General features: G+C 54.0%; 1 protein-coding gene across 1 annotated transcript in view; it reads right to left on the reverse strand.

Annotated features, from left to right (window-relative positions):
* CSMD1 (CUB and Sushi multiple domains 1) overlaps positions 1–23,995 on the reverse strand; it is a 1,021,666-nt gene that overhangs the window by 163,135 nt on the left and 834,536 nt on the right. The window contains exons 29-36 of the mRNA XM_036250552.1: positions 20,886–21,073; positions 16,490–16,684; positions 12,946–13,062; positions 10,384–10,497; positions 8,131–8,226; positions 2,994–3,197; positions 2,023–2,147; positions 1,334–1,430 (exon numbers count right to left, since the gene is read on the reverse strand). Coding sequence (XP_036106445.1) covers positions 1,334–1,430; positions 2,023–2,147; positions 2,994–3,197; positions 8,131–8,226; positions 10,384–10,497; positions 12,946–13,062; positions 16,490–16,684; positions 20,886–21,073 — 1,136 coding nt within the window. The remainder of the gene's footprint in view (positions 1–1,333; positions 1,431–2,022; positions 2,148–2,993; positions 3,198–8,130; positions 8,227–10,383; positions 10,498–12,945; positions 13,063–16,489; positions 16,685–20,885; positions 21,074–23,995) is intronic.

Here is a 23,995-nt window from a genome sequence, read left to right on the forward strand (position 1 = left end):
ACATGAGATGCTGTCTTCCTCCTGGTCGTCTGGTCTGCTGGCAGGCTCTTGGAGGTGACGGGAGGTGGCGGGAGGTGGCGGGAGGTGATGGGGGTTGACAGGCACTGACCGGGCAGTGACGGGCGGTGATGGGGAGCTGGCTGGAGGCTGACTCAGGGCATCTCCTGAGCTGGGCTCCGGGCGGCACCGCGTGGAGTGTGAAGTCAGCGCGGTGTGTGTTTCCACCACGGCGATTGCAGGAGACCACACCGGCAGCCCCCCTGCTGGTTCTGAGTGAAGGTTCTCAGTCTCCGGGCGTCGCTGGGGACCTTCATGTTCCCACTGCTGTCTGGGCTTGCCACCCTGAGCTCCCACTTTCCCTGGACCACATGAGGCTGCGGCGATGCCCTGAGATCGTCCTCCCTCATCCACATGCCACCCGGCTCTAGGGCCACAGACGTGCCCGCTGACCCTTCACAGCGACCGCCAGACGGCGGCTTCCCAGACCCCCCTTCCTCCTGGAGTGTTGGTGGGCATTCGGCAAGCAGAGCTTCCTGTCTGTCTCGGGGTCCTGGCAGGTGTCTGTGCTCCAGTGTGGGTCCCACGTCTCCATCTCAGCAGCACGGCCCACGGGGACCTTCTCCGGCCGGGCCCAGGGGTCCACTCCCCTCTCAGAAGCATTGCTTCCTTTGAGGGGAGAGTGGTATTTGGAGGGGTCCTCAGAAACCCAGAACTGGGTGCAGGTGGGGTGCACCCAGTCTACACCTCTCGGGGGGCCGAGGTAGGAAATCTGCACGGTGCAAACACACACACACACACACGCTTACATGTCACTGACGTCTACAGCTGCACGAAATAACTGTGAGTGCACCGGCACCCCAGTTCACACCCTGCACTCCAGGCCCGCGCCGCTGTCCTCCCCTCCGTGTGCTCCCTCCCTTCCCCGCCATTGAGAACCTGCCTCCCCTTGTCCCCAGAGTTACGACTTCCGGTCCCCATGTGCCTGCCTAACCCTCGGACAGTACCCACGACCACCCTGCTCCTCCCTAAAGCTCCAGACCCTCAGTGATGGGAAAGGAAGGTCGGCCAGAGGGGATCTGAGCCCTCACCCACGCTCCCCAGGAGCCCGCCTGTGAGGACCTGCACTGTGGCCTCGCCGGTCCCTGACCCTGGGTGGCCTCTGCTCACTAGGACGAAGCCATGTCTCCGGCCCCCTGCTGTGCTCCGAGGTAGCCCACCCGGGAGGGGCCCGTGTGCCCGTGCGTGAGCCGTGGGGGTCCTGCTAAAGTCTCCTTGCAGGTGTTCAGCTAGTGAGTGACGCCTGGCTCAGCGGCTGGACGACTGCGCGTCTCACCTGAGAAGCTCCCCAGTCTGGGCGCGGCCACGTCCCCGCCGTCGTAAACCTCCAGGGAATCCCAGTTCTGCTCCGTGGCGAAGCTGATGACCTGGATCTGCCACACAGGACACGAGTTACTGTGCAGCTCCTGTCCGGGAAACACCGGTCCCGCGAGGTTTCCACGGAGTCACTGATGTGTGTGACAGACAGACCCCGCCACGGAAGGACCTCCACGGACAGGGCGTCAGAAATTTGTACAGAGGGCACTTCCCATAGATTTTATTCCAAGAATCTACTATTTTAATTTCAAATATAGAAACGTTAGCAAAGATCCTTGGTAGAGAGAGGAAGAGAAACCAGCTATGGTTTATGTATTTACCAGTATTCTTTTTTTAAGAGGACTTTTTAAAAAAAAAAAATTGATTTTAGAGAGAGAGAAAGGGAGGGAGAGAGAGAGAAACACCGATGAGAGAGAACATTGACTGGCCGCCTCCTGCACGCCCCCCACTGGGGATCAGGCCCACACCCTGGGCATGTGCCCCGACCGGGAATCGAACCGGGGACCTCCTGGTGCAGGGTCAATGCTCAACCACTGAGCCACACCGGCCGGGCTGGTTTATGTATTTAAAAGAACCAACACAAAAAAGGAAAAGAAAGAAAGACAGCCAAGCCCCGTCTGTGTGTAGACACCAGGCGTGAGGACGCACCTGGATCCCTGATCCCTCCGTCACCGTGATTTTCCAGACGCAGTTCAAGTTGTTGCCGTAGGGCTCCGGGTACCCCGGCGACAGAATCGTGCCCCTCCGCTGAGTGAAGTTGCCGCTGCAGGGCACTAGAAGACAAACCCGAACTTAGCCAGAGCAGCGCACAGCGAAGGGCAAAGCGAGTTTGGGGCTGGTGTCCTGGTACTGAGGGATCCACTGCTCAGAGAAACTGCACGCAGACTGGGACACTTTAACTGGCACGTTTCGGCCGAGGTCAGAGGTGGCCTGCCCTCTTTAAAGTAGCGACACCATCACGTAGGGTTTACGGAGCTACCAGGCTCAGGTCTGTGTCTGAGAGAAACCTGGTCCCCGTCCCTGAGAGGCGTGTCCGCGTGACCTGTGTTCAGAGGATTATCTGCCGCGTTTCCGAGCGTCCACACTCTCCCTTCCGTACACGGACCTGCTGTGACGCCCAGTGACACTAGTGGGATCTGTGAGCAACTCCAGAGAGGGGAGGGACCCTCGAAACGTAAAATCAACTTCAGTGCTGACCGCGGCCGCGCTGCAGCTTCTCAAAGGAAGCGTGACCACAACCGCGGACCCTGCGTCGCACCCGGTGCGGGAGGCGGTGGCTCCGCACACGCTGACTGATGGCCTTGCACAGACCAGCGTATAATGATCCCCCCCAAAGTGAAATTCGGCTGCACTGCCGCGGACGGACGGCTGGCGGCAGGCTCAGTAATGGTTGAAAGGGGAAACATTGTTTCCTCGTTCATCTGATCAGTGGTTTCCTGGGACAATGATTTGCAGGGTTTGCTGCTCAACTATGTCCAGTAGAAGAAGCTGCCTGTTAACAGGCCTGGCGTGCGCTCCATGAGGGAGCCTGGCCTGAGCTCTGACCGAGGGCCCCGCAATGCCCCTGAGCTGCTGGACCGGCGGCCTTGGCGCCCGAGGACACCCGCGGCGCTGCTTACCTACGCAGCTGGGGACCGTGTCGTTCCACTGGGCCAGCGCGTTGGGCACCGACCGGCAGCGCAGGGCCGCCGACCCCTGCAGCAGGTACCCCGGGTTGCACTCGAACCGGACAATGGAACCCGCGGAAAACTCGGAGCCGATTCTCCTTCCGTATCTGGGCTCAGGGACAGAGCTGCACTGGGTGTCGCTGGTCCGAGGGACAGCTGCAGACAAAACACACAACATGCCATCGCATCAGCATTGAAAAAGGTTTCAGATGCATCGGCCCGGGGCACACGTGGGTACAGAGGTCAGCAATGCCGTCCACGCCTCGCCAGGGGAGCAAGGGGGGCACGCTCTGTCTACACGGGACCCTCTGACCAACCCCGAGGACCGCCGGTGTCTCCCTTCTGATGAGACCGGTGCAGGGAGAGGGAGAGCCCAGGACCCAGGGACCCTCAGGCGGTGACAATTATCATGGTGCTTGCGGGAGGAGATCACTGAGAACCTGGGCTCACTTGTTCTTGAGGATCCGAGGGCCCCGTGAGAAAAGTCATTATAAATAAAAAGTTGTTTGTCACATGGTCATTGCAAAATAACAGCAAAGCTGAACGAAGCCCTGGCCGGTTTGGCTCAGAGGTTAGAGCGTCGGCCCGCGGACCTGAGTCACGGGCTCGAGTCCAGTCAAGGGCGCGAACCTCTGTCGTGGTTCATCCCTGGTCGAGGAAATGCGGAGGCAACAAGTCCATGTGTCTCTCTCACGTCGATGTTTCTCTCTCCCTCTCCCTCTCCCCCTCCCTCCCTCCCACTCTACCTGAAGATAAATGGAAAAATATCCTCAGGCGAAGATTAAAAAACAAAACACAAAAAACTGAACAAAGAAGTACCATGTGGTCCAGAAATCCCCCTTTGAGTTATTTACCCCAAATCATTCAAATCAGGCTCACAAAGCGTGTTCGCTCAGCACCGTCCGCCAGAGCTGATCACGGAAACCGCCCACGTGTCCACCCATCGGGGGCTGATGAGGACGCCCCGTGGAGTCTGGGTCAGCCTCAGAAGGCGGGACTCCCCCGGTCTGCGTGTGTGTCCTGGGACCCCCGCTCGGCGGACTGAACGGCAGCGCCTGACCCGCTCCCCGGGCCGTGGGGTGAGCTCCCAGAAGCAGGGGGGAGGCGGGATGAGGACCTGCTGTTCCACAGGCATGAAGTATAAATCTGTGTTTTGTTTTTAATCCTCGCCCGAGGTACGTTTTTATTGATTCGAGAGAGAGAGGAACGGGGAGATAGAGAAACATCGACCCGTCGCCTCCTGTACGAGCCCTGACCAGGGATGGAACCTGCAACCTGGGCGTGTGCCCGGACCCACAATCAAACCCACGATCTTTGGCGCACGGGGTGACGCTCCAGCCAACCGAACCACCCGGCCAGGGACAAATCTGTTCATTTTAAACAATGATGAAGTGAGCTCACCAGAGAGGGCAAATCTTAAGTTACTACAATAAAAAAAAGTCATGCTGTTGGGGACACGCAGCTAAAGTCTGAGCTCTCCGTGGACACACCCGGGGGGCACAGAGCGGGAGGGTTCAGACCCCGCGGCTAGAGCCGGTGACAGGATGCAGCCGCCTTCTCCTGCCCAGGGGCCTGCCTGTGGGAGCAGCCCTTCCCCGTGGGGGGAAGTGGGGGTGCTGCGGTCACAGCCACTTCCCCGTCAGCCATTCAGCACTGAGAAGCTGTCCACGTGAGAAAAGCACTCTGATGTCATAACTGTGCAAATGGCAAAACCAGATTAAACAGCAAAGAGCTAAGTGTGTGCGGAATCCGGCTGCTGAGGGCATCACAGCCTGGAGGTGAGAGGAGGACCAGGAGCTGCTGTGCCACCTGCCACCTGCCGGCTGCCACCTGCCACCTGCTGGCTGCCACCTGCCACTTGCCGGCTGCCACCTGCCAGCTGCCACCTGCCGGCTGCCACCTGTCACCTGCTGGCTGCCACCTGCCACTTGCCACTTGCTGGCTGCCACTTGCCACCTGTCACCTGCCAGTGCTGCCTGGCCCTGGGTGCTGGGCCATGTCGTCTGCTGCTGACCATATACTCTGAGTCGCTGTGGGTTCACACCTGCTCACCAGCGCTGCGGAGGACACTGTGAAACCATGCGCAGGACCCCACCCCCTCTCCCCATGAACATGAGCCATCGCCCCTTCCGGTCACAGCTGGATCTGGGCTGTGTCCCTCCAGCCCTCAGAGACAACGAAATGCCCCAGACAGCACCCGACCCGAAGCAACATCACAGCCTAAGCCCCCAGCAGCCCTCTGGAGCTCTGCTGAGACCCCAGGATCTGTGCTGCCCCATCTTCATCGACGGCGAGCCGAGCCCAGCGTGTCCGATGGCGGGGGACCCTGCTCTCTGGGTGGAGCCTCACTGCAGTGTGGGGAGTGACAGGGACACCTGGCTGCCTGTCAGAATCCACAGCTGTAAGAGGGTTTTCTGTAGCCCGGCCGGTGTGGCTCGGTGGTTGAGTGTCGACCCTGCACCAAGAGGTCACTGGTTCGATTCCCAGTCAGGGCACATGCCCAGGTTGTGGGCTCGATCCCCAGTGCAGGGCATGCAGGAGGGACCGAGTGATATTCTCTTTCATCAAAGTTTCTATCTCTCTCAAGTCAATAAAAAACAGTATTGTTTTTAAAAAGAGATTTTTCTGTTCATAAACAGGGGCGTAGAGTACAGGTGGCAAAGAGGCCGTCACCCAAGTGGGCTCTTAGGGACACAGGCCCGCCAGGTGTGCAGCTCGGGCTTTGTGATTTCTCCTCCGCAGTGACATCAGCTTGTGTCCGGTCCCCCTTCCCGTGTGCACAGCCCTGTGTGTCTCCCGGCTGTTCTCTGGGAGATGCTCCCGTCCCCACCGCGTTTCCTGATGTGCGGGCCTCGTGTTGGAGGCGGAACCCTGACACTGATCCGCCGTGTGGGGAACTTCGGCGAGGGAGCGGTTTTAAGTGAATAAAAGTCAGATTATCTTGATGGAACTGCATCTCAATTCAGTGTTGAAATATTTTCTATCAAAAGGCAAAAGTTGGAGAATGAATGGCACATCAGAGGCACACTTTCCTCCAACTAAAGCAGAATAACTGTCCCATTCTATCATCATAAACTTGCTTACACTTCAGCCTCCCGCCGGCTCTCTGCGCCCTGCCCGGGCCCTCGCCGACATCCCTCCCAGCTCCTCAGAGCGGCACCGTCGGCCAACACGGGCCGCCATCCGGTGACCCAGACGTTGGCAGGTCCCAGTGCAATTTCAGGCTTTAATAACAGGAAAGAATGTAGCACCTGAAGGCACTATTCGGAATGTTTTTATACAATGAAGCTCAAATAATGCCCAGGCTTCCAGAGAACTATCTGCGGAAGGCAATGTTCAGTTTAATCCCTTTGATGTATGGAAAACATCCCCAGGTGCTCCGGAGTGGCTGGCACATTGCATTTGTGATCCTCGCTGTTCACACGGAAGGGTGTGCTCTGACACAAGGTGCGGGTTTTAGGGACAGAGGAGGGGGGGTGCTTTGGGGCTGTATGGAATCCGGAGGGTGCTGGTCCCTCCGGGCTCTCGAGTACAAGGAAAATGTATCCACCCGTAGATCACTGCCTCCGGTTCTCTGTTTCTGTATCTCGTTCGTCTTAAGGATACTATGCGACTGGAAACCAGAAATGGTTTTAAAATGATGACTCCGAGTGTAACATCTGAAAGTAGATTAGACATCGGGTCACTTCCCTTGGCGACTTTATACGACGACCTGAGCGCTTTTCCGGTCTTCATCCAAGACTTCGAAGGGTGCCTGCTGTCGCGACAGAGGACGCCAGGAACTTGAAATGTTCCAGGACGAACATGTCCTTAAACCAACCGGTCCCGTTTCTTTACGTGTCACACCAACTTACTGTGGTCTGTAATCTGCTTTCACAAAACGTAAGAGTGAACTTCCTTTAAGAAATTTAGGAGTGGGTGAGAGTTACGTCACCTACACTGCGGTTCGGTGATTTACATCTCGGCTAAAGGCGTCTTTCGGAACAAGGTGACGAGTGGTAAGTCAGCAGCTTCCTCCTCCCAGCGGCTGCTCGGCCACCTGGATCCGACCTTCGCTCCAGTGGCCGTCGAACGTCCTGCTCACAGCCCGTGACCCCTGAAATCCTCTGCTTGCTGAATGGACGGGCTTTCCTGGTGACCCACGCGGACGGCCAGGTGTGCGGGGAGAGGTCACCAGAGGCAGGAATGACACAGCCGCTTGCTTCTCCGGGACTTTCCGAAGGACGGGTTGCTGTCCCGCGGTTCTCCGCAGCAGCATTGCTCGGTGACCCTCCCACCTCTGGGGGGACACTGCGAGCGGTGACATCCCTCAGCCTCGAGCAAAACTGGGACCGAGGACAACGAAGCATCGCTTCCTGTTGTGGAGACAAGCTCACCTCTGGAGGACAGTCCACTTCAGAGCCCGCCTGCACCATCCTTCCGTGTCCGAGCCAAAGCCTTGCCCTGTGACGCTGCAGCACCCCCCAAGTTCACGGAGGGATATGCCCCACCCTGGGGAACAGGGAAAAGCCCTCATTTTTCAGAAACCTTGGGCCATCTCAAGCATTCTGAAGAAGCTCCAAAGTCAGACATAAATACAAAGGTGTGGAAATTCCAAAAGTAAATAGAATATAAACAAAACCAAATAGGTATTTAGAGGGAGGGGTGCATGGGTATTTAATATTATTCTGTTAAATTGCCTTTTCATTTAGTTTTTTGCCAGAACCTTTAGAAGTGTATACTTTATTTTGTATCTCCTTAGAACAGCTACTAAAATCTAAACGTTTACGAAATATTTTTCTCCACGAGATAAACTATAATAGACTTGATGTCATCTTTCAGAGAGTGAGATGCTCTCCGGAAATAATTGGATCAATATCTGTTCCCTGCCCGGGTCAGATACACCAGGTGAGATTTTGTCTTTGTCGTAGAAACAGATTTGTGGCAACCTAAAAGTGTTAATGTTTTTATTAAATAATTCTATTATAAATAAAGGAATACCCTCAATTTCTTAAAACCCAAAAGATGGAAATGGGACGTTTTCAGCGTGTTCACTGGAGACGCGGTCCGTGGGGTGTCGGGAGGCGGCGGGCGCGGCCGCGACCTTTACCTTGATACACGAAATGGAAACCTCGGGCCGACGCCCCGCTCTTGGCGCTGAATCGGAGCAGAATCTGATTGGATGTCGCCAAGGGCAGCGTCTCTCCTGTGGGAACAGAACAGAGATGACACACGGATCCCCACACTCACGCTGCTGAGGCGACAACAGTGTTTTAGCAAATCATTACTACCTTGGAATCGGACATGTACATTTCTGAATTCTCACAGAACTGCACTTCAGGGTTTAGAATCCAAACACATTGTTTCTATAGAGATTGTCAAGCTCGCCCTGGCCGGTTTGGCTCAGCGGTGAGAGCGTTGGCCCGTGGACCAGGGTTCGGTTCCCGCTGGGGGCACGTGCCTCGGTTGCAGTTTGTCCCCGGCCGGGGCCGTGTGGGTGGCAGCCACTTGATGTGTCTCTCACATCGATGTTTCTCTCTCTCTTCCTCCCTCTCTCCCTCCTGCTCTGTCTGAAGATGAATGTAAAAGTGTCCTTGAGTGAGGATTAAAAATAAAAAAAATATCCCTAGTTGTTTTGGCTCAGTGGTTAGAGCGTCGGCCTGCGGTCCAGAGAGAGGCAGGTTTGGTTCCCGCTAAGGGCATGTACCTCGGTTGCAGTTTGTCCCCGGCCCTGGTTGGGTGGTGCGGGAGGCAGCCACTCGATGTGTCCCTTTCACGTCGATGTTTCTCTCTCTCTCTCTCCCTTCCACTCTGTCTGAACAAAAAATGGAAAAACGTCCTCGGGTGAAGATAAAAAAATAAAATAAAATAAAATAAAAAAGACCATCAAGCTCCATTCTTGCTTGCACGTTCCATTAAATGTTATTCTAACCACAACCTCGTCTGCCTTCTTTTGAAAACCTCCCTGACAACAGGCCCATCCGCTGTTATATAAGAATTGGGGGGATCACTGGTGCAGAATCAGCTTTCTTCGATAATTTGCTAAGATTTTACTTGAAATTGGCAAGATGTCTCTGAATCCCAAGCTGATTTGTTTTAAAAAAAATAAAGGATTTAGGGAAAACCTCATGAAGCACATTTCCACCTCTGACTGAAATATGGGCGCTGAGCAAAGGTGACCGCTGTGAACCGCGAGCCCTCTCCAGTGGGCGTTTCAATGTGGCCACAAATTAAACGTGTGTCTCCTGGTGCAGTTCCAGACCTCACGTCACTGGGCACTGGCAGACGTGACCGAGACACGGGTCTGAAGGCCTCTGGTCAATAGTAACACTGGGGACCTTAGTAATAGCGGACCTTAGCCTGGTTTGGCCACAGCCTGTGACGCACACAGAGGGCGTCCCTGAGCCGAGTGACTGGTGGAAGCAGCAGAGCCACTGACCGGCGTGCTCCGCGAGGGTGAGGTGGCCCGGGCGCCTCCCCCGCCCCCCTGCCTACTGCCCAGAACTAAACCAGGGCCGCTCGCTCTCTGACGGGGGAGACCACATGGTCCTGCTGGAAAACATGGAGGACAAGCAACCTGGGAACTCACGCCCCGGGCTTCAGGAAGCCCCACCCATGTTCACACGCACACAGGCACGGATGCACATGCGTGTGAACACATGTATTGTTCACACGTGCGAGTGTAGTGGGTCTATACGGGTTTTTACAGGGTTCAAGTGATTGAGACCAAAACGTTAACACCGTTTAGCTCCAGGAGCAAGACCACACACAGAGTAGAAAATGATACACACAAAATTGTTATGCCTTTTTAAAAATATTTTCTATTTTTGGTGAGATGCCTATTATATTTTTTATAATCTTAGTAAGTAAAATGATAAAAGCAAACAGTTTTATATATGGGATAAAAGTACATTTGGAAATATTTGATCAAAGTTAAAGTTTAAATAAACACATTCAAAGATGATTAAATTTCCTCGCAACACACACGCACACTCACACACCGACACATGCACACACATACGTGTCACTCATACCCACACATGCACACACCCGTGTGCACACATGCACACACACCTACACACACTCACACCCACACATGCACACACCCGTGCGCACACGCGCACACACACCTGCACACATTCACGCGCGTGCACACGTGCGTCACTCACACCCACACATGCATACAAGCACACCCACACACGCACACATGCACACACACGTGCGTCACTCATACCCACACATGCACACACCCGTGTGCCCACACCCACACATGCACACACCCGCGTGCACGCACACACACACACAGTTGAAAAGCGATCACTTTGCTGCGTGAAAGAGCAGAGCCAAACCCTCGCAGGGCTACCTGAGTGCGACCCGGACAGCGAGCTGAGCAGCCTGGCCTGCGGATGCGCCCCGTCAAACAGGTCGGCTACGTCGTTCAGCGCTGTCTGGAAGTAGGCGAACTGTCCGAACACCACTGTGAAAGGAGGGGGCACAGCCTGTTACAGGGGGGCACGGAGATGCTGGCTGACTACCGACCGACCCAGCCCCCCAAGGTCAGGACCCTGAGAATCCTGTGGAAATCATACACGTATTTTCTCTGCTTTCTGAAACTTTTCAGTTGCTAAGACAATTTCTGTGTCTGGACCTTCTGGTCCTCACTGAAAGCAACACGCTCACTGGGTTCTGCACGGTTGGAGCATGAACGCAGATGCTCTCTCTCCAAGTCTGCGCGGGGAGGGCGGAGGTCGCCGTGAAGCTGCCCGGGGCGTGAGCCGCATGACGCGGTGGGGCCAAGGCTCCTGCTGGCTTTGAAAACATGCTCCTTCGGGGAGGAAGTTAAGACTCCTCAGCTATGACCATCTTCACGCCAAATGTGTGTGGATCTTGCGTTTCCACACGCGATTCGGCCGCGCCCTGCAGAAACCACGGTCACCACTGACCCTGACGTCGTTGATCCTCCACCTTCTCCGAGGCGACTGCAGCCGTGGGCTTTCCTGCCTCAGCCGGGTCCGTCTGCTCACGTCGGCACGTCCCGGGCCTTCACCCGTGTGGGAAACTTGTGACTTGCGTCGATTTGCAAACACGGAGGAAGGAACTCCATCCTGTGCATGTGTCGGGTTGAAGCTGAAGTCAGTCCCCAGTGCTGTGTGCTCAGCAGAGGCGCGTGTGCCAAGTGTACACGTTGGAATTCTCACGAGAGAACCGAGGCCAGTGTTGGCAAAGGGGGCACCCCTAACTAACGGCTCCTGTGTGCGCGTATGTGTTCAGCTACATGTGCGGCCTGTGTTCTGTTGCACACGCATATTCCATGTAGTACATATATGTAACAGAACACACACTCCCGCACACACACGGATTACAGGATACACGTGCACAAGGGCCATTTCCCAGTGGACGATGCATTCGAAATGAAGAGAGAAGAGACGGGAGGACCTCGGCCAGGTGCTGGCTTACGCAACGCCTGCCTCCGCCATCCCAGCTCTAAGGACAGACGGACACCCCTGGCCCGCTCTGAGGCGAAGGACTGAGTGAACGGTGTTCATCAAGGTGCGTGCGTGGCCCGACCTTCTGTTTCCAAAGGATGCTTTGGTGACGCTTTTGGGTGGAAAAGGGGAGATTACTGTGGTCCCTGAGCCCATCCCTGCTGTTCTTCCCACTGAGCCTGTGTGCCCCAGGGTAAGGCGTCCTTCCTGCCTCCGGACGTCACCCCAGCCACGGTACCTGCTCACCACCTCCAGGGCACAGACTACATTTCATTCATCTTGATACTTATCACAGCTGTTGGACTGATTTATTCCCCATGGGGAGAAAAAGAAAAAAATGTGGAAAAAAAATTAAACTTAAGACAGTATAGAGTATCATAAAATATTCCCTATAACTATTTTATTCCAATTACAGTTGTCACCCAGATAGATAATACATGATGGGACCGGACATTTCATATTGGAAATTTTTATCAATATTTAGCATTGGAGGGGGTGAGTTGTTTTTTTTTTTCTCTTTCCTGCTGAAAAATCCTAATTGTGTCATGGCAACTCAATAACATTTTGCAATACATTTCAGTGACAGAATGTAGATGACCAGGATAGGAGTTTACGGAAATCATTCGGTTTCTCCCATAAGCATAGTTCTTGCCCATCAATGTTCTTGCCAAAAATTGTGGTTTTGAAAATGTTCTCCCTCCGATGGCTTCTGACATGAGAATTCTTATCTGCTTTACCTCTGTGAGGGGTGAGGGAGGAAGCCTGGCCCTGCAGGATTTCAGTTCTACTCTTGCAAAAAGAACGGGTCGATGCGATGATAAAACCTACTGCCTGGTTGGCTCTAGGAAAGAACCCAACACAGAAGAAATGTTCCTGGTCAACAGGGAGGGCGGAGATGCCAGGGTGCAGCGCTGAGTTAGCCGGCTGTGCGGCCACCAGGGGACACCCTTCTAGAAAGGAGGCCACTCGAACCCTGGCTCTGATCAGAAGCAAAGTCTGGGAGGGAGACTCGGGAGGTCGGCTTCCAGGGGTGAGCGAGGACCCAGCCTGCTCCCCGGCTCCGGTCACTCACAGGCGTGCGGCGTCCACCACAACACCGCAGGGTCCCCGCCCCCACGCTGCTTGGAGACTCTCCCTGACGCCTGGAAACCACTGACCGGAACAATGCTCTCTAACAAAAATGAGAAGAAAGGCAGACTTCTTCTTTCTGATTATTCTGGATCCGAATCCTGGAAAGAGAGGAAAGTGTGTTCTGTGCTCTTCAGAAGAGTGGTAGTCGGTACCGTGTGGGACGGACCTGGAGCACCTGTCACTCAGACGCACGTCTTCCTTGGAGGGTTTTGTTACAGCAGGAGCCGGAACAGTTGTTTGTAACATGACAGAAAAAGTAACACCGAAAATATGACAATGAATTAAAAGTACAAAGAAAAAATTCTTACCAAATTCCTTTGGCACCGCTATGGAATAGAGGCATGTCTGGCCCGCTGTGTAGTTCTGAGGGTAATTGGGGGACAGTACCACCCCCTCCGATCCAGTGTACTGGCCTCCGCAGGGAGCTGGAAGGGAAGGGAACCCAGTTATGGGCCTGCGATGGCCCTGCTGGGGGGCAGGCGGCCGGGTACGAGCGCAGTGCACAGTGTCACCGAAACGCGCACAGAATGTCCTGGTCAGCACCACTGTACTTTGCTACCCAGAGTCAAAAGGAAAATAGAAACAAATATTTACCAGGTTAGAATAGAAGTAGGTTAATTTAGCAGAAAGACACAAGGTTAGATTAAGGCCTTTCTCAGACATGCTGAAGTAATCATGGAAACGGCTCTAACTGTAATTAATAATAATAATACCAGGTTCAATAAAGACATGTCAGTGGGTGACTGAAAGTCCCACCAGACACTTCTGGTTGGCGTCCATCATTGTATTAACCTGGGAGACGCACAGATCACCCCGTCTCCTGCTGTCCTGCATTTCCTCCGGGAGAAAAGAACATGTTCTCGCAGAGCCTGTCTGTTGGTTCCAACCTCCAGTCTCACAGATTTGGCTCAACAGCAACGTGAATAACCACGAATGTGTCAACGGGTCTCTCAAAAAGTTTGATTTAAAGCGGAAGGAACCAAAACCCAGAAAGTTGGGGCAGATGCGATGGTGGGTGTTGATCACAGACAGTGCTGTGGATCTGGGCGTTTCTGAGTGTGCATTTGTGAGTGTGCAGGTGTGGGTGCGAGTGTGAGTGTGTGAGGGTGTGTATGTGCGGGTGCGAGGGTGTGTGTGTGAGGGTGTGTGTGTGTGTGAGGGTGTGTGTGTGTGTGAGGGTGTGTGAGTGAGGGTGTGGGTGCAGGTGTGGGTGCGAGGGTGTGTGTGTGTGTGAGGGTGTGTGTGTGTGTGAGGGTGTGTGAGTGAGGGTGTGGGTGCAGGTGTGGGTGTGAGGGTGCCTTTTTTCCCCTTTCGTCTCAGCTGTGAAGAGACCAGAAAGGAGGGACAGGCATGTTTTATGAACGTCCTAAAGCACCGAGCACAACTTAAGGTCCCCGTGGTTCAGCAGTTTCCGACACGTACATGAGCAGAAGGCGTTGGTGCATAAACCGGCCTTCGTAACCATGACGCAAACACAAGAAAAACACCTTATCTAGAGCTAAGGAGTCCACAAAATTCCTTCACGATTCACTTTGCATATGCATTTATATACAGTATGCGTATGTTTAATGTAGATTTAAGCATATGATGAACGTGTATTTTTCTTTATTGTGTATACGTATATATGTCAAGAGTAACTTACATACATAAAAGGTGATTTTCTCCAATAAATAAACAGGAGTTTTAGGTTACTTTTTTAATCATTTGAGACAAATACCGTTTCTCAGGCCCTTCCAAATGTATGAGACTATCGGGTGTTAATAAAAGGCCTTTGTATTTTAAGTACAATTTCTATAAGATGCAATTCTGGCTTTCTGTTCAGAGTGGTGTCGCGTGGATCCTTGGGTGTGTCCTCCGTGCCTACATCTTCATGTGGCCGCTGACACCGCAAACATGGGCAGAAGTGGCCACGGTCCCTGCCTGGGGGAGGCCACGGTGCTGTGCGAGGCTCCCCCCCCCCGTGTCACCTGCTCCCCCAGACGGCACGGCATCTCTGTGGCTTTCACTGTGACCGGATGTGCAGATGGCGCCCCGTCCCGTGCAGGGACACAGGTCTGTGGCCCCACCGCCTCTGGACGATGTGATTTTGCAGTTCCTATAACAACTGGACTCGGCGGTCCCCTCATCCTCCAGAAGAGGGTGATGCTGCTGCTGACTCAGACCTGTCCACAGTCTTGACGTTAATACCCCTGGCCGGTGTGGCTCAATGGTTACAGCATCAGCCCCTGGACCGAAGGGTCTCGGGTTCGGTTCCCGGTCAAGGGCACATACTTGAGTTGTGGGTTTGATCCCTGGCCCTTAGGTGGGTTGTCTGGGAGGCAACCCGTCAAAGTGTCTCACATCAATGGGTGTTTCTCTCTCTCTCTCTCGTCCTCCCTCTCTTCCACTCTCTCTAAAAATCAATGGACAAATATCCTTGCATGAGGATTAACAACAAAAAGCAGAGTAAACATTACAGGCAGGGCCTCAGCATGTTCACTTCCTCTTCCCACACCCCTCAGCCTTGTGTACGTTCTGAACCATGAGCGTGGTCCGTGTCACTGTCGGAGGGTAAAGCACGTGCCACCAGGACCACCCAGGCTGGGCTTCCTGCACTGGGCTCATTCCAACCAGCCCCGGCGCCCCGTCTCCTCGGAAACTCTTATGTCTGAGTTCTCAGGGGTCCGCATGGGCCAGGCCTGCCGGCAGGGCCCTGCTAAGAACCACCCAGGGGGTTCAGACAGACAGGCAGACGGAAGTAGAGAACATGCCAGGGCGCCAGGTTCGTCTGGTTTGGTTTTCCACACTTTAATTTTATAAAGACCTATGTGGGCAGGAGGCTCCAGTAGAACCGTGCAGGGTCCTGGGGGGAATGTCTTTGCTCTGCATGTCGGCATCTCTACCCGCACGGTCCTGCGTCCGCCCTACGGTGACCTTGGGATCAGCTTTTCCGGGCAGATTATGGCTTCTTACTGTCTTCTCTGCGATGAGCACAGAGTTCGGGGAGCCAGTCGTCCCCCCAGCTGAGGAGTGTTCTCCGTGGAGACAGATGCCCAGGCCGCCACCCACCAATATGGCCAGTGACTCAGACTGTCCTTCTGCCTCTGCGGCCAGTGCCTCCCCTGGGGCCACCGCCCTCTGGCCTCTGTCACTGGGGGTGACTCGTCTGTTCTCGGAGGTGGATCTCAACCTTCTTTTTTTTTTTTTTAATTTTTTTCTTTTCCTTTATTGATTTTTTGGAGAGAGAGGAAGTGAGAAGGAAAGAGAGAGAAACATCTATGAGAGAGAACATCGACTGGCCGCCCCCTGCGTGTCCCCCACTGGGGATCAGGCCCACAACCTGGGCATGTGCCCTGACAGGGAATCGAACCGGCGACCTCTTGGTGCAGGGTCAATGCTCACCACTGAGCCACAGCAGCCAGATGGATCTCACTTTTCAACAGGTGATTTCATCAACTGAATATTTGTTTAAGGAATTACGAACTTAATTATGGGGGAATCACACACCAATTTCAATGTTGTATGTGTACATATGTAACCTGTGTATATTCCATGTATGTAAAGGGAGAGGAACAGGTGAGACCGAGCACCTGGAGGCTGCTCATCGGAACATCCCTGCAGATCGGGTCTGGAACACAAAGCGGAGGCTGAAATGCCAAGGCCTCTCGGGGAGAAACAGTGACCCCTCCAGAGACCTGGGGATGGTGAAGACCTGGCTGACCGAAGGGCGGAGGGAGGTCGCGCAGGCCCCCTCCTCAGCTCGGGAGCGAGCACCCCCGGCGGAGACCAGGGCAGGCAGTGCGGAGGGCGGGCGTGTGCCCTGGGGCTGGCACGGCAAAGGCCTGCGTGCGGGGGACCGGCCAGCACACCTACCCCTGCAGGACGGCAGGGCCTGGTTCCAGGCCGGCTTCCCGTCGGCCCCGAGCACACACGAGATGGACGAGGCGTCGGCGAGCTTGTAGCCGGAGTCGCACTGGTAGGTCACGCTGGAGCCCAGCTTGAAATCGGTCCCGACTCTGGTCCCGTTCATTATATTCCCAGGGTCAAAACAGGCTTCCCGGGGCTTCTCTGCAGAGGAAACGGGGTGAACGGCATGAGGTCAGGCAGCTCGAGGCTGGTTTGTTTGCTTGTCTGGTTGCTTTTTTCTTACTGCCTAGAACAGGACCTGACATCTGAGAGATGCTCAGGAACTATCGATCGATTGACTAATAACCAAGTTGTTAATTCTCAAATCAATCGCTGCATATACTAGAAATGATTATCAAGTTACTATCAAGTTAACAAATAAATAAAGAAAAATAGAAAAACTTTCGCTAAGAGTATATTTCTTATTTTTCAAACTATATGTTGCTACAGAATTGCTATTAAATTATTTTACTCTTGGTAATAACATCTGCTACGTTATTTTTTTATACATCTATTATCCGTTTTTTTTTTTACTATGGGTTCTAGTACAAAACCAAAGAACTTGATTTTGGAAAAACAGACTTTTGTACGGAAATCACAACTTGCCTAGGGAGACATGGGAGGGTCTGACTTCTCACGGGGAGATTGGTTTCATTCACACACGTTTTTTTATTGACTTTATTGCACTGACTTTGGTTAATAAAAATATATAGGTTTCAGGTGTACGATCCTATAACACATCATCTGTACACTGTACCGTGTGTTCACCACCCAAGTCCCGTCCCCTTCCCCCTTCTCTGCCTCCCCCTCCCCCCTGGCCATCACCACACTGTGCTCTGTGTCTTCACCTTCTTCTTACACCAGCAACAGCAAGTGGACTGAGAAACAGCATGGAGAGGGGTCATGACCTGCAGCACCGCCCAAGTCACAGTGAAAGCAGGAAAAACCCACTCACTGATCAGTACGCATCAAGCCCTGCGTCCGGATGCGTTCATTACCCGACAAATCTATCCTAATCGTGACAGCGGCTCTGGGACATGGGAGCCTGTGGGCACTGAGCTGGGCACTGAGCTGGGCACTGAGCTGGGTGCCTTCAACGCTGACCTTCAGTGCACCTCCCCAAGGTCAACACTGGGTCCAGCTCATTCCAAACTTGAGAATCTGGAGTTGCCGAAAAGTTACATGACTTTCACGAAAAAGAGACTGCAGAGACCTGTCCACCGGCGGGGCCACCGGACAAGGCATTCACTAAAACTCACCTTTTCCCAAATCTGAATTCTCAGTCGTCTTATTTTTCTCTCAGTCTTGTTGCTAGGTGGGGAAATCTAGTCCACGCCAGTAGACTTACTCTGTAAAACGTCCTGTTTCAACAGACCTCCCAAAATATCTCCACATGAAAAAGGCATGTATGTCTTTACACTGTATGTGACTTCATCGTTTGAACTGTCTTTTATTTATACTCATCAACATTCCTCACTCCATCATCCAAGTGCTTGTTAGGTCAGCAGTGTGTGGATTTCACGTATCTTCACACGAGCGTACAGAGTCCTCTGAAGTGTGCCTCTTCATGTGTTAGCGTAAGGCTTTAAAAACACGACTCGGCAGGTGCGCACGTGTTTGTGTGTGTGCGTCCATGTGTTTGTGTGTGCATGTGTGTGTGTGTGTGTGAATGGGGTTAGTGATACCTCTACAGGCTCAAGGATAATCTGAGTAGACACAATGAACACACTCTGTTCGTTCCTTCGGGTCTGAGGGCTCTACCGCTGCACAGCGTGTGCATGACAATTTCCTCATTGGCTGTAGAAAACCCGGTGTCACCCACACGTGAGCCTTCCTCACAGTGCACCACCCCCGAGGAGTGGACGGCACGGAGAAGAGGAAGCATGCCCAGATGCTGGGGGCCCGCAGGGTGAACACCAGGCTGCTTCACTGCGTGTATCCGGTATCGTCCACGCCGTCGTGATTCGTGTCGGCATTGGCCAAACAGCCAGCTCCTGGGCCAGCGCTGACCGATCTGCAACATCAGCCTAGCCTACCACTCACTTACACCCTGGTCAAGATGGAACGTCTGTAAACAAACAGCGCCTCTTATACATCTCTGTATGTTCCACTTCACCATGCACATGTGTGCAAATGGGTACTGATGCATATTTACACATGCATGATAGTAATCTATTTGTCTATTATGCAATCTAATAAATTACATGTCCTAATAGATCATGTTTCTCGTGTCAGGTGCATGTACAGTAATGTTTACATGAAACATGACACCTTCCTGCAGGTCCCTGCCTGGCCCGTGTGCTGTGCTCACTGAGTTACCCAGAGCCTCTGTTATTTCTAAGGGTAGGGCGTTTGAATGATTCTCTAATTGCCCGAGAGCCCCGGAGAACACAGACACTTGTTTGCATCATTCAGGAGAGACCACCCAGGAGCGGGCGCAGGCTGCTGAGACGGTGGTTTCCAGAGTCTGTGGGGTGCTGAGCACCCCTCACCCAGCCCTGCCGCCCCCCTGCGGCCTGGTCAGCCTGTGGGTCATTTCTTGTTCTAAAACACACGTTTTGAGCCTGTGGAGTTAGAACCTCCAACACCATGCCCTGCTCTGTGCTGGGAAGTGTGGTTTCTGGGCAGGTGTTGTACATTCCTGGACGTGAGCTGTGTCCAGTCCTATGGTCCTGGTCCCCGGGCGTCAGTCAGGATGCATGGTGATCAGTTACAGGCAGCGCTGTTGCCATGCTAATGGGGGGACTTCATCACACGGTGGGTTTCGCTGTGGCTGAGCCCCTTCGGCTCATGGACACCTCCAGGCCCCTGCAGGTCCCCAGACCATCCCGCAGCCCGGCCGCTCGGGGCCCCGCCCACTTCCTGTCCTGACCTGCAGGGGCCTGTCTCCCCTGTATTCTCTTTGACCCCACACGCCACCGGAGAACTTCCAACCCGCTAGGAGCAGTACCCCCCGTTTAGATGGCTATTGTGGTCACCGAAGGACCACAAGGCACAGGGCAGCTCACTCGTCCCTCGTGCCCGAGCCCCCTCTCCGGCGGCCCGGGCACGCGCGGCAGTGTTCTCAGGCTGCGGTGCAGGGCGCCCTCCCGTCTCTCCCGTGGAGAACGGACACGGGCTGCCCTGATGATGCAGCAGCGGCCTGGACACCTGTCGAAGGCGGAGCCCTACTCTCGCCAGCCCCTCGCCAACACCAACAGGTCCCGTCCAGAAGCACAGCAGCTCCTCTGAGGGCTGAACTGTCTTTCTATTGTGCATTTTTAATAAAGGGCAGCAAGTATAGATTTTGCTGTTTGGGGGGGTGGGAAGATTACTTTTCTATTTAAAACCATATAAAGAAATACAAGTCCACTGAAATGTTAAGATAGATGAAACATATATTTTGTTTTAATATTGTAATAATAGCCCTGGCCAGTCCGCTCAGTGGTTAGAGCATCAGCCCAGGGACCAAAGGGTCCTGAGTTTGACTCCGGTCGAGGGCACCTGCCTGGTCAGGGTTGTTCAGGAGGCAACCAATCGATGTGTCTCTCACATCAGTGTCTCTCTCTGTCCCCTCCTCTCTCCCTTCCACTTTATCTAAAATTCAATAGAAAAATATCATCAAGTGATGATTCACAAAAAATAAAATAAAGTAAAATTCTAATAGCTAATAGCTAACTCAAGAGTTTATGTGTGTGTGTATATATCTACACACACACACACACACACACACACAAATACATTCTATAATAAAGCACCCACTACCATGAATTGGTATTTGGTGAAGCCCTTATCCCTCATTCTCTGTAATATCACTTGCCTCTTCTTCGCTCACATGGGAAATGGATTTGGAAAACACATATATGTTTCCATGGACCTCACAGCAACACGCTTACTTAGGGTGCATTTTGTCTGTGTGTGTCTGTTTGCTTTCTCTGGGTGCGGCTGACAGCACCTGTGGGTCCCGAATGGAGCGGGGGACACGGATCTGGTGACCACGAAGACAGACCCAGGCTCGGCACTCAGCCCCCCCATGCCGGGCATTTCACACCAGGACATACGGAGCTAAAACTAAGGCCCTTACGTCTAGTCGTCCTGAAGAAACAAACTAGAAGCTGTTAAATAAAACATATCTTAAAATAAAATAAAATAAAATCACTCTTAAATATGACCAAGTTCTTCATTGCGCAGACCGCGACTTATTTTTCGGTGACCATGGGAAACATCTCCCGCGCGGCAGGACGGGGCGGGTGCCTGGAACCCCCTCTCCACGGGGGGGACAGCCGACCCGGGCACACGGGGTGATGCTGCAGGACTCACGAAGTGAGGCCCGGGGCGCCACAGCCCCACACGCCCACGGCACGCGGGAAGCGGCCCTCCGTACCTTTGAACTCGATGGCGAAGCCGGACAAGCCCACGGAGGCGTCGCTCCGGAAGGCCAGGAACAGGCTGCTGCCGCTGCTCTCGATGCGCTCGGGGGCCTGTGCACCCTGGAAGCTGCCGACCAGCGGGCTGTTGGAGTCCTGGCCCTCGTAGATGTGCAGGAAGTCGTAGCTGGGCTCCATGTTGAAGCTGCAGAGAAGAGCCGGACACTCAGACACCCCGCCGGACGCTCAGACACCCCGCCGGACGCTCGGACACCCCGCCGGACGCTCAGACACCCTGCCAGCCCGCCAGGCCCGCTGGCCCAGAGGGCACCCGGGACCGTCTGCGCCTGTGACTTTCCGAGAGCCAGACGCTCCGACAGGTGCATGTAGCTAAGCGTCAAGCCGGGGACACTGTAACGGACACCCGTCGGAATAAATGCTCTCACTGTACACGACTGTCATATTCAAGGCAGTACAGCGTGAAAGATGCCGGAGCAAAGGGTCCCAGGGACACGGACAGGATGCCCTTCCCTGCACCGGGAACTCGCTGGGAAGCGAGGTTTCAGAGAACTGGGCTCAGGAGAGGAACGGCCGCTGACGCGTGTTCTTTATGTGAATGACTCTCTTTTGTTTGTTTGTTTCTAATCCTCACCTGGGGATATTTTTTTTTCCTATTTATCTTCAGATAGAGTGTGAGGGGGAGAGAGAGAGGAAGAGAGAGACAGAGACATCGATGGGAGAGAGACACATCGACTGATTGCCTCCTGCACGACCCCGACCAGGACCAGGGACCAAACGGCAAGGAGGCACGTGCCCCCGACCAGAATCGAACCTGGGAGACTCTGGTCCGCAGGCCGACGCTCTAACCGCTGAGCCAAACCGGCCAGGGTGCTTATGTGAATGTTTTTAGTTTTGAAAATATGTACCATTGGTAGTACTGACTTTTCTCAAAGTGTTGAATTTCTTAAAGAAAATTCTCCTGGTTCGTTTTGCTTTAAGGAATGCAATGACCTCCACCTGCCTCGGCGACCCGGCCAACGCGGCAGTTTCGCCAACGGGACAGAGCGCGTGGCTCAGGTCACCTCTCCATCACCGGGTACCTGTGCTCTCTTCCCTCTGCCCTGTTTCTCTCTCAGCCTCTCTGTCCCCTGACGTTAATATCCTGGGACTCCCCAGAGGGTCTGCCACTTGGACCCGAGGCTGTCCCGAGGGCTGTGGCTTTTACCCGCCTGGACGCTGGGAGGCTGACGGGTGAGGGGTCGGCGGTTCAGCGTCTGCAGGGTGGAGACCCTGGGCCGGGGCGGGGAGGGCAGAGTGGGATGGTGTGGGGTTTCATCCCAAGCTACTTTGAAAACATAAATGGTTTATTTCTGGATTTAATATTCCCATGCTAGTGGACCACGGGTAACTGAAACTGCGGAAAGCAAAACCATGGATCGGGGGTGAGGGTATGTTGATCGGAGAGAGTGTGCAGGGTTTCCAGTCTGCTCATGGGACACGCGCCCTGAAGTAACAGGCCTGGGGGCGAGCCGCAGGGGCCAGGCACAGCTGGGTGGGAGCAGGAACTCTGTTAGGAATACTTTACAGAGATGTCATTAGAGTCTGGCCACGCTGCCCCCAACAACTGGCCTCCATGATGCTATTGTAGGTAATTTTTGGACGCTGGAAATACACTGAGGCACAGAAAGCAGACACATTCTAACGGCGCTCTGTTTCTGGAAGTATCACAAGCCACAGGTTGAAGTCTGGAGTTACTTCGTAAGTTAGTTACTTTGTAACTAATGATGGTTCCATTGGTGAAATCAGCCTTTATTCTGCCCCAGGAAGTCTGGCCAAGCTTTTCACCAAATGTGATCTGAGTTCCATCTGGTGACGGGCACGTGAGAACACATCCCCTAAAGACTCCAGGGGAGGGTGAGCGTGGGCACTCACATGTGTCCCGGGTCACGTGTACCCCATCTCTGTCCCCCCACCCCCAGGGAAGCGGCCCTGAGTTAGCCTCGCTCTTACACTGTCCTGGGCAGCAGGGCCCTGCGTGGCCGGCTGAGCATCCCGCCCCGCCCAGGACTCGGGCCCCCTCTCCGACTCTCAGGACGTCCCAGGACGCCCCCGGCACACACGCTGTCCGCAGTGCAGCGGTCACAGGTGTCTGCCTTGTCTGGGACACTGGCTCAGCTAAGGGTTCATGAAACCTAGGGGCAGGGCGAGAACTTGGAGACTTCGGCCTCAACCCTCTTCCAGAGACGCACAAAAAGAAGCTAAGACGTCTGAGCTACTTTCTGTCGGACAAAATGTGCTGTGCTTGGTGATGAGTCACGGGTAGGAGAGTCCTGCCAGGAGGCCCCTGTTCTGTAAAATCGGAGAATGGTCCATGAACCTGTAATCTCCGGGCACCGGCTGCTCGCGTTTGGTACTAACCAAACTGGAGGTTTCCGGAATCAGGCCGCGCCTCCCTGGCTCCCCTGACAGCTGAGTGGCATGGGGACGTGGTTATTGGTAACTGCACTGTGGTTTGAGTGAATTCAGGAAATGAAGGCTTATCAGACTCCTTGACATTCAGACTCCAGCAGGGTTACAATTATCCTGATCGCATCAGGGTGAGAAGGGGCAGCTGGTCATCAGAACCAGGCCCTGAACGCGGGTGGAAATATCTCCAGAGCAGGAAACCCACTCTCCTGGACACCATGGGACCCCTCATCCTCCAAATATCCTTCCTGAAACTCAGAACTCAGAATGCGAAGGTGGAGAAGACCTCGGGATTAAATAGTGCAATTATGTATCGTGCAGCAGTAACATGGGGGTTCGGCAGAACGTGCTTATAGGAAAGAGTCATGCTCTGAATTCCCACCATCTAGCCGGGAGAAAGGAGTTAGCGACGTGCATGAGAAATGAAGGAAGTGCATCCCTTCTCTCTTCCTGCCCCTGCTTCTCCGGGGACACCGCGTGTGCAGGCCTGGCCTCGTCCTGTGTACCCTCACGAAGCGGAAGGCTCCCAGGAAAGGGTTTCCCACGAGGTCACCCTGCAGCCTCTCGGACACAGCAGTACTTCGCTAGAGGGAGACTCGAGGCTCTCTGAGGAGCTCCTGAAGGGGTCGCTAGGTCTGACCCCTGCAACCCTACTGCACAG

The sequence above is a fragment of the Molossus molossus genome, unplaced genomic scaffold (assembly GCF_014108415.1).
Source record: "Molossus molossus isolate mMolMol1 unplaced genomic scaffold, mMolMol1.p scaffold_m16_p_9, whole genome shotgun sequence".
NCBI lineage: Eukaryota > Metazoa > Chordata > Mammalia > Chiroptera > Molossidae > Molossus > Molossus molossus.